Source organism: Sceloporus undulatus, chromosome 1, assembly GCF_019175285.1.
Source record: "Sceloporus undulatus isolate JIND9_A2432 ecotype Alabama chromosome 1, SceUnd_v1.1, whole genome shotgun sequence".
Classification (NCBI taxonomy): domain Eukaryota; kingdom Metazoa; phylum Chordata; class Lepidosauria; order Squamata; family Phrynosomatidae; genus Sceloporus; species Sceloporus undulatus.
In genome coordinates, this window is record NC_056522.1 from 292,053,314 (window position 1) to 292,072,267 (window position 18,954).

The window sequence follows — 18,954 nt, forward strand, 5'->3', positions numbered from 1 at the left end:
TGAACAGCATGGCTGTGAGTCGGCTACCCAATCCAGAATCCTAATCGGTCCTGCCTACCCACCTTTAAATAACCCACTCAAAACCGGCAGATTAGAGACAGGGTGCCAGTTTCAGGGGATTTATCCCAATAGACCACTGCTACTCCACCTGTCCACCTCTCAGAGAATCCTGGTGGGCAAACTGAGAGATTAACCCCCTCCCCCAGCTCTTCTCCAACCAGGTTCTGTAATACAGGCCAGGTTGCATGTTCATCCAGATCAGTCCTGGATGTCAGCTATCTCTACTTCCCCAAACTGGCACAAACAGCAGCATTTTCAACCCAGTGGGCTTCTACCATGCTATCCAGATTTTGGGATGGATGTGACTAGGGAGATTATCACACTGGAAATCCTGCTGGGATTGATGCAGGGCTGAAAAATCAAAGCTGGGTGTTATCACATGCAGCCATGGCCGAGCAAGTGCCAACCATATTCAGCCCGGACTTCAGCTGTACTTATCCAGCCACTTTTAAGAACGGCAACGCTCCCATTTTTGAAAACGCTCGATAAATGCAGGTGGAGACCAAGCTGCTATGGATTGCACTTGCCAGCCATGGCTATGTGCAATAACACATAATGAGTCCCAGTCCTGGAAAGGTGGGATACAAATAAATACATTAATAAATAAATAAATAAATAATACCTGGCTTGACTTTTCAATCCTGCATCTATCCCAGCAGGATTTCTGGGTGCGATAATCTCCTAACACCATATTGTAAATTCTGCCCCCAAGATAGTGCAACTGTCTCCCATTCCACATCTCCCTCTAACCTATATAATATGGATGGGAGTACTATTACCTCCCTCCCTTTCTTGGCAGCACATTTCCCTACCCACAGCAATGACTGTTGTTTCTCATACAAGGCTTTTATCTGTCTGCAGGTGTGGTTTCTTTCCCTACAGAGCAACAGCAGCAAACAGGTTCTTTTCTTTGTGCCACTCTCCTGTACTCCTGTTTTTATCTGCCAGCTCCCAATTCCCCAGCTTGTGAAGACAGAACAAGCTGCAAGAACTGTGTGAGTAATGCTAATGATGGGCCTGAGTCTGCAAGGAGATAGGACAGATGGATCTTTCCCTGACAGTTCTCCAGATAGAGCTATACCAGGCCCTGATAGCAGCAGCCTCAGTAGCTGATGAAAAAAGGTGCTTGCCCTTCATTGATTCTTCTGGGTAGATCTTCTTGGGGCTTCCTCTCCTGGCAAAAGCCATTTCAAACTGGCTTCCGGCGGGTCATGGGGTTGAGACGGCCATGGTCGCCTTGGTCGATGATCTCCGTCTGGGCATCGACGGGGGAAGCGTGTCCCTGTTGGTGCTGCTTTGACATCTCAGCGGCTTTCGATACCATAGACCATGGTATCCTCTGGGCGCTGGCAGAGTGGGATGGGGCGGGGGCACTGCACTCCACGTGGTTCCCTCACTCTCTCTGCGAGGTCCCAGATGGTGCAGTCGGGAGACGTGTGCTCTGATGAGCGGGCCCTTAAAACTGGGTCCCTCAAGGAGCCATTCTGTCTCCCATGCTATTTAACATTTACATGAAACCGCTGGGAGAGTCATCCGGAGACATGGGCGCGGGGTTATCAGTCGCTGATGACACCCAAATCATTTTCTCTATGTCTCCGACTGATGCAGTGACTGGGGATGGGGTCTCTTCTCTCGTGGCCTGCCTAGAGTCAAGTAATGGCGTGGATGAGGAAAACCGACTCAAGTTGAATCCAGAGAAAGAGCAGGACGGGTACTAGTGATAGGTTCCCCTGGTCCAGGAATGGCGGTGGTTCCACCTGTCCTGAACGGGTCACCCGCTCCCTGTGAAGACTCGTGCCCAGTCTGTGGGGTGCTTCTTGACTCGTCGCTTCACCCTGACTGCTCAGGTGAATGCGACGGCAAGAGCACCTGTTATCAGCTTCGGCTTATTCGCCAGCTGCGCCCATACCTGGCTCAGGGACCTAGAAACTGTTGTACATGCTCTGGTAACCTCGAGATTGGATTTCTGCAATGTACTCTACATGGGGCAACCCTTTACCAAACTCGGAAGCTGCAAATGGTGAGAACATGGCAGCCCGGCTGTCACTGGCGTATCCAGGACCAGCCACATAACACCGTACTGAAGATCTCCATTGGCTGCCCATCCGCTTCCGGGTCAATATAAGGCGTTGGTGATGACCTATAAGCCCTAAATGGCTTGGTCCAGGATACCTAAGGACCGCCTCTCCCCGTACATTCCGCCTCGCACCCTCAGAACGTTGGGCAGCAATTACTGAAGGTCCTGGGCTAGATTATCCTCCACCACACGGAGGACATTTTCCACTGCTGCCCCAGCCCTTTGAATACGCTGCCCACCGAGCTCTGCTCGACTACCACCTGGCCCAATTCAGGAAGGACCTGAAAACCTTCCTGTTCCAACAGGCATTCCCCGACTAAAATCCTGTGGGCTCCTCCCTCTCTTCGTGGCCAAGAGTGGGCTTATGGGGCATTTAGCTGTTTTTTATTGTATTAGTTGTTTACCTGTACTGTATTTATTCTGTTTTAACCATTTGCTGTAAGCCGCCTGATCTTGGAAGAGACGGGGTACACAATAAACATTTATTCAGTATATTATTAGTATGGAAATACTCGTACTCCTCTTACTTACTCCATTCTGCCTCTTCTATCCTTAGATCAGTTAGGCTTAAATGGCTGCCAGATTCCTCTCCTCTACATTTTTTGCCCTTGTAGTTTAGCTATATTGCATCATATTGACTGAAAAATTTATATGTTCATTTTTGCATAGACCGTTGTTCAATATAAATTTGCAAATAACAATGCCAGATTCTGTAGAATAGCTTAAATCTTTACATCACTACTTTACTCTAATGTCAGGCCATCACTGATGCAGGGCTAATGATCATGAACTATAATAACAAACAATTCAGCACAGATGTCCAGAACAATTTTCTCCCGCAGATACAGGGTCATAATGTGAAATAACAACACAGTTCCAAACATCTGAAATACAATTACAGTGTTCCATGGGTGGGGATGTATGTTAAATTTTCTTGACAGACAGGGTAACCTCTATTCTTCTTCACACATCACAGCTGAATACTTTGCTAATTTCATCAAGGTTAGTAGTGTAATTTTTCTACACTTGGTTTTCCTTTGATTGGGGCACTCTTTAGCCTTTATTACAACTGTTTCCACTAGATTAAGTTTTGCTTTAGTTATTTGACTGCGCAACGGTCCATTTTCATTTTAAGCTAATTATAAACAGTAATCAAATTCCACACTTCAGGGAATAGGTAGACAAGACCATTTCACTTTGGTGAAGATAGTGCCATTGGCTACATCCATGTCTTTCCAAATATGTTCCTCAAATAGTTCCTGAGACTGAGACTGCCATACTTTGCCATAGCACACAAGAAGACATGGCTCGCTAGAAAAGATAATAGTACTTGGTAAGATGCCAGCCACAGATGCCAGCAAAACATCAGGAATAAACTAGAACATGGCCCACATAGCCCGAAAAAGCACACAAAAACTATGGATGCCGGCCATGAAAGCCTTCGACTTCACAGTTTGACTATTACCCACCTTTGATCCTTTAGGGAGAGGTGGGCTATTATTTTTTATTATTATCTTTATTATTATTATTATTATTATTATTTTATTATTACATTTGAAATATTCAGAGAGAAGAAATGTATGTATGACCTGTATGTATGACCGATAATATAATGACCCATTATCAGTGGAAGTTGGTGGGTGAATGTCTGGAGGTCATTTTTAGTCTTCACTTTAAAAACGCTATCTAGCTTGCTACTCTCTCCCAAAAATGTGTTACATACTATCAATATCTCCTTTACGGTTCAGAGTAAAACCCAGACTGGATATTGTCATTAGAATCCCATCCTCCATAAGCCTGACACAGTAGTTTGCTTGATCCCTACAACTTCAAGCCTTGGCATCATAATCACAGTACAATCTTAAGTACACTCTGGCTAGCATGTAACATTCGTTATGATTCCATTCCTGGCAACAAACAGGTATTTTTAATGGAAGAATTTCTGTGGTAGCTTCTTTGTGTGAAATTAGCCTGAGACCTGGATGGGCAAGGATGATAGCCAATGAAATTAGTAGTCCAGCCTATCAGGAACACCACAGATTGCCTACCCCTTCCTCAGACAGAAGGAAACAAATCAGTGAGGGTCTATGACCACTGCTGGTCCCTGGAAAGTTTCCAGGACACAAAGAAACAATATACCCAATGGCACACAATATAGTCTTGGTCCCTGATACACTGGGTTGGGGGGGGGTACTTTCAGTCAGACAGATCAGACAGCACGAGAAGTATGCTATGCAACATTTACTACTAAGTGTTCAAAAGAGATACCTTCTTCAACTTTTCAACCTGAGTGAAGTTCAAAACTGTTTTGATAAACAATAGGAATTTGAGGAAACCATATGCTGACCTCACTATTATGCTGAATCAAATATTAAGGTAATAAACCTCTCAAAAACAAAAGAAAAGCAACAATAAAATATTCCCAATATAGACATGGCTCAGTACAGCAGCAGATTCAGGATGCATCTACACTTGTACATCTGGGAAGAAATATCACCAAATTCAAAGGAAATTTTCTAAGTAGACATGTATTGTGAAAAAGATTAAGCTAACTTTAAAAGATGCCAACAGTTTTTTTTGAGACAAATACAAGTGATTACAAAAATCAGGACGTCTTAGAAAAGGTATTCCTTTCTATTGATCAGTGATCTATAAAATGGGAAATACGCCCTACCCTAGAAGTGTCAGTGAGGGAAAAGGAGGTGACCTGGGTAGTGAAGGGAAAGGAGGGGCGCAGTGAGTGAAAAGGGGGCAGAAAGGGGCCTTCAGCTAAAGTACACTGGGCCCTCAGTATACATGGGGGATATGTTCTGGATCCCCCAGCATATTGCAAAACCCACATATGCTGAAGTCCCACTGACCTCAATGGTGGCGTGGCCACATGGCTGCGTGACCAATGAAACAATGGGAATTTACCTCCCCAGCCATCCGAAGCCTACCTTGTCTCCCTCTCCTCTTTCTCCAACTCTTTCTCCTTCTGTCGTCCGGGGCATGGCGAGGCCTGGAGGGCAGGATGCATAGCAGTAGAGTCTCCGTGGGGCCTGGAGCTGAAACGGGCTGCAAGGTCATTGAGCTGAGCCCCAGAGTACCCCCAGAATGGGCATCCGGAGCACCGCCCTCGGACCTTCCTTCCATCCAAGTCTTCCTTCCAACTTAAAGATGCCCAGCCTCACAGTTCCTGTCCCCCTCAAGGCTGGATGAGTGCATGACCACTGGGCAGTTGGAGGGCTTGTTCCAGGCCAGATGAGAGTGCAGGACACGCAGGCTTGGGCATCCCTTGGCTGGAAGGAAGACCTGGATGGAAGGAAGGTCTGAGGGCAGCGCTCCGGATGTCATTCCTGGGGGGGGGGGGGGGCGGGGAGTGCTCTGGGGTCCAGTTGGATAACCTTGTGGTCCGTTTTGGCTCTGGCCCCGCTGAAGCTCCCCTGCTCCACCTCCTCCCCTTCAGGCCTCACCATGCACTGCAATGGGTGTTAAGAGGGTGCCTCCTCACCCTCACCCTCCCTGCCTGTACCTCCATCCTCCTCTTTCTCTATCACCTTCTTTCTTTGTCCTCCCCTCCCCCCTTCCTCCATCTTCCTCTTCCTCCCAGATGGAACCTCCCTCGCCAGGAGGAAGAAGAGAAAGGATGGTGCTGACACTGGCATGGTTCCTGGCGGCCGGAAGGAAGTAGGGCCATGAGGCCATTGAGGCCCAGAGTGACTACTTTCACCTTGTGGCCTGGGGCCTCCTGGCCCTCAGGGCCATTACCTCCCTGATCATGGAGAAGGTGGCTGGCAATGAGCTGATGGGGCTCTGCTTCATGGGGGATGGGGCCAGGCTGGACAATGCAGCAACTCTGATGGGTTTTGTGTGGGGTGGGTGGTGAGGAGAGACGGGGAGGAGGCAACAGGTATAGCAAAGTGCCATTGACCACCAATGGGACTTGAGCATCTGCAGATTTTGACACGGATGCATAGGGCCCATTGGACATGTGAGCTAAGAAGTGGATCCTATATTCAATATATTTTCTGAGGAATATGCTCTATTTATGTATTTACACAATTCAAAAGTGATACAACACTCATCATTTTCTGCTCAAGCACTGTTCCAAGGTACAAAATGGTTAGGGAGGAAAAACCTTTTTAAAGATCAAGTCCTTGTTTACTAATATATATATATATATTCATTTTGCATGCACCAGACCTATTACAGTCACCCCTCCTAACTCACGTATCTGAGATCTGCATTCCTGAATATGCATGGAGGGGCAACCTATGGGGCTTGAATAAGCACGAGCCTCCATTTTCGCGGGGGGGGGGGGGGGGTGACACAGATCCCCATGAAAATGGAGGGCCAACTGTGCTTTCATACTTCTCAAAATCTAGGTGGGACTTAATAAAAATAAATTCTAGAAATAATTCAAAGTCCCACTGCAATGCATGAAAAATGTTTGATTTTACATCTGAATAAACAGAACTCCTTACATTTCTTTCCTAAAAGTCTGAAGTCCATCTTGGGGCTACGTAAGAACAAATGAGAAATATGCTAATTGAAGTGCCTTCTGAAGATGTCAGTAAATTAAATCAGAAACTTCTTTTACATAAGTAGTAACTGTAATAGTTAGCAGAACTGCATTTTTAACGTGACACTACTACAGTGCTCTTCCCTTCCCACAAGATTCATACACAATTATTTGAATGCCTATGTAAAAGTTCCATGAAATTAAATGGAGTGAATTGCAGGTGAGTAAGTAAGTAAGGTTATAATTCTACATTTACTTAATCGGGAGTGTTACTGAAATGAATATAGTATAACTCTAACTAAGATTTGTATAAGACTGCCCTGTAAACACATGGATTTCACCTTAGTAGGAAATTCCAATGCCTGCCTCATTTAGGTCACTTTTTAACCAGACAACTTAATTCAGTATACAGTGAGTAAAAAATGTATTATTCAGGAATACTTTACAAATACAGTTTACTCATTCTTCCTCATGTAAAAAGCTTATTCATTAACTTCTGTATGCCAGCACTGGCAATGTGTTCAAGAAACCTAATAGCAGCCCTATGAAATGGTTTTATGAACATTTGGAGACCCAGCAAAAGAAAATGAACAATCACATCTGTCTCTCCCAGTAACATAATCATCATCCATAATATGGCCATTAATTTAACTATGGATGACAAATTACAAAAAAAAATATGATTAAGCTGCAATCAAGAAATTGTTCCGCTACTCAGTAGTGTTTTGATGATTACATTTTAAACTAAAAGAATTCTTTAACTGCAGCCATCATTACCTGTGAATTTGCTTGCTCATGATCATTATACACCATTGTTTATGTGCCTACCTAACTGTGAAGGAGAACAGAGCATCTCTGCTTTTAAGGGATAATTGGGAATAGAAAGCTACTGGGTGACAGTAGAAACACACTGAAAAGAAAGTGCTGTGTGAAGTCGCAACGTCCAACATCCATATTTTTTGTAGGTTTTTTGGGCTATGAGGTCGTGTTCTATAAAAGTTTATTCCTGAAGTTTCGTCAGCAATTGTGGCTGGCATCTTCACAGAATGCTGGCACGGAAGAGAGTGGGTTTTATATATACTGCTGGTTGAGAGGAGGTAATTTGCATGTTAATCTGTGTATTGTTCTGTTGTTGAATGGCAAGGCTTAGGGTGTCCATTTAATTAAAGATCTCTTGCCTGCTGGGGAACACCCCTCACCATGGGTGGGTTTTCATTTGCATTTTCTGGGTCTTGATTTTGGTGTTTTTCAGGATTGGTAGCCAAACTTTGTTTCTTCTTTCCTGTTAAAATTGTCAAGGTGTGTCTATGGATTTTTTTTTTTTTTTAGTAAATTTTATTGTATAAAACTCAAAATTAAAAACATACATAGACAAAAAGATATTTACAATTGACATATACAAACATATAACAAACAAAAACAAAATAAAACTAAACAAAACAAACAAAAACAAAAACAAAGCTTACTTCCTAGCTGTTGCTATGAATGCGTTAATGCATTTTACCTTAATTACTATCTCTTTTAAATATCTAGAGTGTCCTCTTTTAACCCTTCCCTTCATGTGTCAAGTTTATGTCATTATGTCTGTGTCTCATCCAATAATTTCTTTCTTATCAATCCTATCTATAATTCATCCTAAAAGAAATCAAATAACCTGAAAAACATAATATATCTTATTCACCAAAAATTACTTCGATATAAACCTTGACTCTTCCAGCGTAGTTACTATCTTAATATTTCACCTATTCTTTCTTTTCTTATTTTCTTATTTTCTATTATCCTCTCAGTTATCTAATTTGTTAAAGCTATCCAGTGACTCTTAACTCCTTCTGATTTTACATATTCAAGCCACGGATCCCATTCTTTGTAAAACCTTTGTAAAGATTGATTTTTCATAATACATGATAGTTTTTCCATAACAAATATATCGTACAATTTAAGTTTTCAATCTTCTATTAGTGGGGCCTCTTTCTTTTACCAATTTTTCACATAGACCATTCTGGCGGCTATTATTGCAAAGAATATCACTTTACCTCCTTTTTTCTCTAAATCCTCATCTTCAACAATATTTAATAAATACATTTTAGGGCTCACACACTCTTTTATATGAAACATCTTTTTCATTTCTTTGTGTATAGTTTTCCAGAATTTATTTGCCACCTCACAATTCCACCAAACATGCAAATATATTCTCAGTTTCTCCCCACACTTCCAACAATTTCCATTCACATTTTTAAACATTTTAGAGATTCTATATGGTGTAAGGTACCACCTATATATAGATTTATATAAATTCTCTCTCATTTCTATACTACTTGTGTATTTAATTCTAATTTTCCAGGTTTTTTCCCATTGTCTCATTTCAATTGTTTGGTTCAAATCTTTAGCCCACTTAATCATATAATCTTTTACTGTTTCTTCTTCCATTTCCCAATTAAGAATCAAATTATAAAATTTCGAAATAGTTTTATGCTTCACTTACTGTCTGTAGCTTTCCTTCCAGACATTTTATTCCCTTTATAGCTATTTGTTCCAGTCTGCATTTGGTTAAAATATGGTTCAGCTAGAACTGTGGTAGTGAACCTGTGGCTTGCATGCCCCCCTCTGGCAGGACAAGCCATTTTGGAGGGCATGCGCAAGGGAGGCCCAGGTTGGGGAGCTGGAGGCAGCTGAGCCTTCTTCTTCCTTTTCCCACCTGGAGAATTCTTTCACTGCTGCCACAACTGCTGTCTGTGCAGGTCTGTCATCATCCAGAATCACTTCCCCTCCCAAGCTCAGCCCTTGTAGTGGAGGTAGACAGGCATCCCCCTGGGGCAGATTTCCAGGCTGGATGGGGACTTGGATGGGGGTGGGTGGGAGAAAACGGCAACCTTTTTCTTCTCTTCCTTTGTTTTCCTCTGCCAAGGAAGAGGAGGAAAACAGCGACAAGCCTGGGAGGGAGCAGAACCAATTGACTTTGTCAGCCAGAATGCTCGCTCCCCTGTGACTGGCTGAAGGGAAATAGGCCAGACCAGAAGGAGAGTGCAGGGCGCTGCCATCACCTGGAGCTGGAAAAGGGGCAGGAGGTTCACAAGCGGGGCAATCTGTGGGAAAGGTGGAGGAAGAGAAGGACGTTTCTTCTAGGGGTGCTTGAGGAACTGACTGAGGAGGCCTTGGTAGCCACCACCGTTACCCTCCATCTCTTAGGAGCTTGACTGCATGGCCAGATTCAAACTGCCCAGTCATGATGTAGATTGAAGGAGGAGACAGGCTGAGTGGCAACCAATCAGCACCAGGGATGTTGGGAGGTGTCACTTGTATTCATGCTTTCAAATCCTGCCAAGCAGTGGCCCCAGGTCCCCAGCACTTGGCCCAAGTGAGTCTCATCTCCCTTTGTAAGGAGCCACTGTGAATTTAGGTGGGGGGCACAAGGACATAATCACAGAAATGATCCTCAGCATCACACTTCTGTCCTGGCAGGCTGGGAAAGAGGCATCCAGCCGTCCTGATCTCCATTGATCCCGGCACCTGCCAAGTGGGGTTTGCTGGGGCAATGGTGAAAGGGAGCAGCGGCCCAAGGCTGGCTGGCCCCAATCTCCAAGCCAGACATGAACGGAGTCCCCGGTTTTTCACTGTGGAGCTGGGTGTCGCCACCCTCTTACCAACATCTCTCCTGCCCAAGGGTGGTGGTGGTGATGGCCTAGGGGTTTGAGGAGTCTCAGTTTATTCAGGTCATCTTGAATTTTGATCCTGTCCTATGGGGTGTAGCTACTACTCCTAATTTGATGTCATCTGCAAATTTGATAACTATGACCCTAATTCTGTCATCTAAGTCATTGATAAAGATGTTGAATAGCACTGGGCCCAGGACAGAGCCCTGTGGGACCCCACTGGTCACTTCTCTCCAAGATAAAATGGAACCTTTGGGTTTGGCTGGACAACCAATTACAAATCCATGTAACAGTTGCCTTGTTTAGCCCACATTTTACCAGCTTGTTTGCAAGAATGTTATGGGGAACATTTTCAAAGGCCTTACTGAAATCAATATATACTATATCCACAGCATTCCCTTCATCTACCAAGCTGATAATTTTATCAAAAAAAAGAGATCAGATTTGTCTGGCATGACTTGTTTCTCTAGTCCAGTGCCTAAACCATTGTGCACGTGCATGTGTTGCATACCTTCTAGTCATTTACAGCTTATGTTGACCTATGGGTTTTCTTTCCCATGACATGTTTCCTCAGGGGGCTTGCCTTTGCCTTCCTTTGAGGCTGAGAGAGCCTGACATGTGTGTTGTGCCTTCAAGTCATTTCCAACTTATGGTGACCCTAAGGTGAAACTATCATGGAGTTTTCTTGGCAAGTTTCATCAGAGGGGGTTTTGCTATTAGTAGCCCGAGGCTGAGAGAGTGTGCCTTGGGTTTTCCCCCAGAAGTCCAACCCCCAGAAGTCCTGCCCCTGGAAGATGGAAGTCCTGCCCCCAGCACCAGGTGACACCCAATGCAGGAACTCCACTGAATTTGGGCACTTGATCTCTAAAAGCTTCACCTTCACTGCTCTAGAATTTGGTCATTTTCATTTAAAAGTGATTTCTTTATAGTTTGTGTTTTATGCCACATTTACACTATGATTGTTTTATGTTAATTTAAAGCTGCTATCAGTAAACCACTACAGTTCAGGTGGGGGGATCCATATTTATCTGTTGTTGTTTTTAAAGAAAATTCATACCTCTTTCAATAAATAAAATAAACTGCAAGATATTAATATCATTCCTTATCCTAAATCAAATGATAACTCTGTAAGAGTGGATCTGGTTTTGACTCAGATGATAGGTGACAATATAAACTAGGTGACAAATTCCAGTTAGACATAAAATCCAAACCAACATCTTATAGATCCAAATCTAGCCACATTAATGTGTGAGAAAAACTACTACTCTCCTACTTACCTTTACAAACACTGCAGCACTGATTCTCTGGGAGGATGTAATCTTTTTCCGAGCAGTTCAATAGAGGACAAGTCTCTGATACTTTTACTAATATCCCATTCTGGAAATAAATAATGTTTTAGAGTGTGACGCTGATGAAATTGAAAGTGACAGGGGAATCATATTCTTTTCAAGTTTACAGCAACAATTTCTGACAACTGCAGGCAGAAAGATAGATATATGACATCAAATACTGACTTAAAGAATTTTACTTCTACAATTTGAAATAAAATGTAGAGTATTTTAAATTAAAAACTGTTTACATAGTACTTTCTGCAATTTGTTGAACCATGTGCTAGAATCAAGGTCTTCCATTCATTGCCTTTCTTTTCTCTTCTGTTTCTTGATGGTGATGATGGTGGTGGTGTATTACTTTATTTGATCCAAACATCACAAACAGACTACATTTTGGGTTTCCTTTATCCAAAACACTTGGGGCCAGAATTTCTTTGGGTTTCAGATTTCTATGGATATTGGAATATTTGCATATACATAATGAGATATCTTAGAAATGGGATCCAAGTCTAAACTTGAAAGTCATTTATATTTTGTATATACTATATACTAACAGACTGAACATATTTCTATTTATAATATTTTAAATAATTTTTTACATGAAACAACATTTATGTATGATGAGCCATCAGAAAGCAAAGGTGTCACTATCTCAGCCACGCATGTGGACATTTTGGGATTTTGGAGTATTGTAGTATTCTGGATAAGAGGGATTTAACCTATAGAGGTAAAAATAGGCATACAGAAAAACAACAGGCTGTAGGAATGCACCCTGACTCTATTCCATGGTGAACCAATACACAGTGTTCTACAATGCAAATGACTGTCACATATGCTTAAACCTTGCTAATTTAAGACTAGGTTTCTTTTGGTTTTGAAATACAGATGTAGTCAAATCACATGTCAGGATTTTAAAAAATAAATAAATAAATAAATAAATAAATAAATAAATAAATCTTAAAACATAAGGAAAAAGCAGGCCATCCCAAGTCTTCCGAGTTACCATTTCTACCTGCTCCAATTATGACAAAATTTCTATTCCAGAGAGAACCATTTCCATATACTGCTTTGCTTTATGACCACCACCATCAAAGCTTTGGATACAATGTTCTCATATGTGTTGTGAAATCATAATATGGCAACTTGGATTGCATCTTTATCAGAAATGAGTATTAGAGGAAGAGAAAGGAAACCAGCAGAGGGACAGTGGGCAATGATTTCCCTGTGGCCAAGAGTCATATCAACGTAGCATACTAATGGTGGTTGCAGACAGAGAGCAAATTACTTTTTCCATCTATTATAAATAATTTTTTTTAAAAAAATTATAATTCAGTCATTAAATATCAAGTTTCTTACAAGCAGAATGTGTACTTAGACATGCCCTCTATGTATTCAGTGTAGCGTACTCCCAATTAAATGTGTACAGCCTAGATTTCAGGAAGTCTTGGTTATTTCCTGAGAGGGCTCAATAACAATGGTTATCTAAATATTTCTAAATGTTTGGTCACTTTGTAAACTTCTGTATGATACTTCTTGAGAAAGTTCAACTAAACAGGCATCTTGGTAGTCCAATTTTTTCAGATCAGCTCACAGGGTTTCAATCTCACCCCTAAATTTAGTCTTAGGGGGCTAAGCCACTCTCATTTGAGGGCCCATGGGAATAAGACATTTTAAGAACTATAGAGTACTCCTGGCTACAAAGAGTGCATAAGGTGCTTAGATATAATGCAGTGCAATCAACATAAGATGTAATGCAATACAACCAATGTTTTGATGGTCAGCCTGATCCTTACATGATATGCTGTCTGAGCACATTCAAAATTGCATCTTATGCCAACCATGTGGCACAGAATAATAAGTTTTTGTGCACAGTCTAAAAGCTCATTGCCTCCATGTTTTGCTCACACAATGTTTTATAATAGCACTAATAATAGTGGCATCACTAAGTTTGGCATCACCTGGTGTGGTAACTCATGGTATCAACTTTCCATTAACCTCCTCCCATACCACACCGCATGCCTTTGTGATGTTTTTTTAACTGAGTTTATAGTAGCAAATTAGCCTATCTCAGTGATTCTCAACCTTTGGTCCTCCATTTGTTTCAGACTTCATCTCCCAGAAGCACTAGCCAATTGGGTGAACATACAGGAATTATGGGAACTGAAGTCCAAATCATGTGGAGGACAAAGATTGGGAACTGGTGGCCTATCTGAAAACACAAATTGATCTATTTTTTTACTCATGTAAATTATGAACCTAACATGGCCTGGAAAGCTGAAACACCATGATGGGCTCAGTTATAGATTAAACAAAGGTAGCAATAGCAATAGCTAGTACATTTCTATACAGCTTATCAGTGAACTACCACTCCCTAAGCAATTTATAAAATGTAAGCCAATTGTTTTGAACAAGCTGGCTACTCATTTTCCTGACCTACGAAAGGATGGAAGGCTGAGTATATCTTGGAGCTCTCCTCTAGGATCAAACTTACAATGTTGTGGCTGCAGTATCAGCATTCAACCACTGAACCACCAGGCCTCTGTACTTTGAGGTATTTCCTCAAAGACAGGAAAAATTAGTTTAATTTATCTGGCCCCAGTTCCAGACTTAGAAACACTGCTATGCTCTTAATGACATCTTCATGGACACAGGTGTTCTGAAACTGTAATGAAAAAAATTGCTCAAGAGCAATCTGATTATGATCCAAGATGTGGTAGAATGATGACTTATGATTTCAAATGTAGCCTGGAATTATGAACTAATCAAATTCACATCTCAAAGTCATCATGTGACTGCCAAAACCATGGTAGGTATAAGGGCCAATAAACATATACACACCATGCAAATATCTGTAGATAAGAAAAGGTCACTGCAAATATTATGGTGTGTTTTTGACAACAGATATGGGCATAAAACTATATGATTTTTCTATAACTCCAATAGGCAAATTTCCCCTTCATCATCTGAAAAACAATCACACATACTTTCTGTATGACTCTACAGCCCAATGTAAACATTCTGAAGGATAATGTGGGGATGGGGCATGGCCATGCACCCTATTCTATCCAGACCTCTAAACATAGAAGCTGAAACTGCAGCATTTTCAAACTAAAGAGTGAACATGCAAAGATGTAAAAAGCTTACAGGTGTGCAGGGATGTGCAGAGCATTATTTACTTGCATGTCCTCCCAGACTCCACCTTAGCATTTTTGTAGAATTTCTGCATAATGTCACTCTGTGAACGAGTGATTGAGAATATATTAAAATGTATGATTCTACTCTTAAAAATATATCATTTGTTAAAAGTATTTCTCATGCCTCATCTGATGGTAAGAAGGTGAAATTACTTACCAAATTAAAAGACGGTCTATTGTGGTACTAGTTAGGCAATATATATTGCTCCCACTAAAGCTAGATTCCTATGTGAGTATGACAAATGCCACTTACTGTCACATATGAAAATTCTATATGCCTTCAGTAATGAAAGAATTAAGATACTTGCAACATAATTCTATGCATGTCAACTTGGAAAAAAGTCCTGATGTTTTTATGCCCAAGTAATTATGTACAGACTGCAGCCATAGAAGTTTTTTTTAATTTAAAAAAAGTGTTCTAAAACTTACCCGACATTCTCTACAGCTCTTTGTTACAATCTTCTGACCTTCTGCCAAGACTTTTCCTCCATAGATGCATTTGGCTAGAATTTTTGAAAATAAATATACAGAGATGTATTTAGTTGTAAGTGCATATAAATTATACTGTTCTGTAAAACCAACACCACTTAAGTAAATATAGATATATTATTGTAAATATGGTGTAGTCATTTTGCATTTAGTAGCAGTCAGTGTTAATTGCTCTCATTTAGTCTGACCATAATAGTAAATTCATTACAAAAACTATTATCTTGAAGCCTTTCAGCACTCACACTGACAAATTAGCCTACTTAGTGATCTGAAATAATAGCAGAAGCAATACAGATATTGAACTCAATTCATTAACAGAATTACTCATGGCAGTGACATTCTGTAGATCAGCAACAGCTCATTTATATTAAAGTGTGTCTGTAAAGCTTACAAGAAGTACTGAAGAAGTAGATCAGAGGTAGGAGTCATGTTATCTCCAACATCCCTAGCAAGCAGAACCAATAATGAGCAATGCCAGGAGCTGCAGTTTAGCAGCATTAGGAATTTTATGTTATTCCCACCCAAGATGTCCATCTCAGGCTTGTCCCTATATCTCAAAGTCTGGGGCCTCTTCAGGGAGGATTGTCAGAATAGCTTTTAAAATAGTCTACAGGCTGCTTTGGAGTCACTGCTGCATACTCTCCAGGGAGTTGATATCAGTCACGCTTATTCCTAGGTAAGTGAATTGTAGCCTGAATTATGGGTTTGTTACAAAGGCTTATTATGGATCTATTTCTTCTGACTGTTGCCTGTTGGCAACTAAATGAATTAAATGAATAATCTAAACCTCACATATTTTACTCCTTAATTTCCATTAATTTTGCTATTAATTTTTACATAAAAGAACACCTGTCCTTACCTTTACAAAACCCTACTGTATTTTTGCCCAAACAATGGCAACTTGCACTATGCCAGATATCTTCACAAACACAGAAATACCTGTTTTTAAAATGTAGTTAATAGAATATTTATTTCCCAGTTCATTGAGATATTTCTGGAGGCCTCAGTTTAGGTGCTTGTTATATAGGATGGATACCATGGTTTCAGTGGGGTTTTCATGTCTGTAATTTTATACTGTTTTAGATGATATTTTAATTGTTTTATTGGATTATATTTTTAGATTTTATTTGTGAGTTGTCTTGGGTCCCTTCAGGGAGAAAGGTGGGATAGAAATCAAACAAACAAACAAACAAACAAATAAATAAATCTGTTGTAAAGCCATTGAAGAAGGGCATAATTCCATGCAACATTCTAGCTATATTTCTATGAACTCCGTTATTTAACTGCCATCAAGAGTTCTGAGTTCCCTATACCATCCAGACCACATTGCTACTGATTTCATATTTCTTGATTCTTTCTTTCACCCAAGGGCTTCCAAAAAGACTGCATTTATTTCCAAAGTCATTATACAGAGTTAGTGACCCACAGATATTCCTTCATCATGTTGGGCCTGCGGTGACACTGCTCTTGTCAGCATATTTATAGTTCGTTCCAAACAAGAAGAGGAAAGAGGTTTTTCTGCCTGATCTCTGTTTTGATGGGCTAGCATTGGTCCTGGAGCAAAAATATATAAATGCAATGTGAGCACAGCACAAATCCATGCTCAGAATGATTGACCCTCAGTTCTTAAAAAGACTCTCAATATCCTTGAGGTTACTGGTTCTTCAGATATCCACTCCGTTGCCAGAAGTGACATGAACTTGAATGTTACATGCTTACAACTCCTTAGTTACACGATTGGCTTGAACAAGGGGGAAAACTGTCATGGATTTTCCTCTTTCACTAGATGCAATCCTAACAAGATGCTTTGTGATTTGACATGTGTCATTTGTAGAGCTAAACTATACGCTTTCAATAACCAAATGTTGTTCCCACATGTTGTTTCCCAATGTGAAACAAACCTCATTTCTGGCCTCCTCACACACCTGTATTATTGACAGCTGTGAATTCTTTTAAGCACAATAAGAAAAAGAGCTACATAGTATGATATTTCAAACTATTTTAGCACATTTCCTCTACTGCAGTGTCAAGCTATGCAGAAATCATTAGGTTTTTAAATACTGTAATACTGTATTTTCAGGATTTTTTTTCCCTTAGAGCATATTCAGGGATTTCTATATTAAAGTACCATGGCTATATATATTGGGTTTGCCACACAATCTTCTTAATATGTGGCTTCTAGATGTCTTGTATACTCTTCTAATGCACATATGGGTTGCCTTTTAGATTTTAGATTTAGCTTCTCACTCTTTTATATACAGTAGATTCTGTTTCAAACAATTAGAATTACAAATTGTCTAGCATTTGGGAGAATGAATGGATAGCTTGAGAGACACTCTGCCACAGGGGAGAAGCCAATGTCACTGGTACTTCATCATGCACTGCTAGCATCTTTTGCATAAACACTGCATATAGGACAATTGTAGAGCAACAAACCTGATCATAGTTTCTACTCTTTAGCTTTGCTCTGCCCCACAAAAAAGTGTGAGAAATTCCATCCACTCATCCATCACATTATTATTATTATTATTATTATTATTATTATTATTATTATTATTATTATTATTATTATTTTGTATCCCGCCTCTCCCTGTATTGGATCGAGGCGGGTAACAACAAACAAGAGAACAATAAAAATGCTACACAACAACCCTCAAGTAAAAACATAGCAAAACATCCTAAAACACCCTCCCACCCTAAAACAGAGTTAAAACAGCAATTCCCAATAAAATGCTCCCAATAAAATCAATCACGATCACAGTCTGGTGGGAACAGCTATGCCATTGGAGAGTGAACATTCTGCAGAGGTCAGTTTGGGAAGGCCTGCCGGAAGAGATCCGTTTTTATTGCCTTCTTAAAGGCCTCCAAAGATGTTAAATGGCAGATCTCCTCAGGCAGATCATTCCAGATTTTTGGAGTGGCAACAGAAAACATCCTCTGGGAAGTCATTACCAGTCTGGTTTTCTTAGACTGCAAGAGATTCTTGGCGTTCCCTCAAGTAAGCTGGACCCAAGACATCTTTATCCATATGACATCAAATGAATCTCTCTCTTTTTTCCCATTTATTACTTGCATTTGTATGCCATCTTTCCTTCAGTAGTGACATCACCTAGAATCATAGAATCATACAGTCAGAAGAGACCACAAGGGCCATCCAGTCCAAGCCCCTGACATGGAGGAACTCTCAATCAAAGCATCAGCGACAGAAGGCCTTCCAGCCTCTGTTTAAAGACCTCCAAGGAAGGAGACTCCACTACACTCTGAGGAAGTGTGTTCCACTCTCAAACAGCTCTTACTGTCAGGATGTTCTTCCTAATGTCGAGGTGGAATTTTTTGTCCTGTAGTTTGCATCCATTGCTCCGGGTCCTAGTCTCTGAAGCAGGGGTAGGCAACCTGTGGCCCACGGGCCGGATGCAGCCCGGCAAGGCCTTGGGACCGGCCCCAGCCCGGTCCTGCCGCTGATTGCCGCTGGGGCCTTTAGCCTCTCGCGCCCAGGGGCAAGGGGGGGCAATTGTCTATAGACGCCTCAGAAACATGCATTTATATGCATTTTTTAAAAAATCAGCAAATTTTTTTGCGTGTCCTCCACTTTTTAAAAAAAAAGTGTCCACCATTTGACAATGTTGTCCTACATTTGTCCCAGTTTATT

At 41.0% G+C, this 18,954-nt stretch overlaps 1 protein-coding gene across 1 annotated transcript in view; it reads right to left on the reverse strand.

Moving 5' to 3' along the window:
• Positions 1-18,954, reverse strand: part of NELL1 (neural EGFL like 1) — a 657,613-nt gene that overhangs the window by 422,791 nt on the left and 215,868 nt on the right. Inside the window, 2 exon segments of the mRNA XM_042459591.1 lie at positions 11,569-11,668; positions 15,246-15,319. Coding sequence (XP_042315525.1) covers positions 11,569-11,668; positions 15,246-15,319 — 174 coding nt within the window.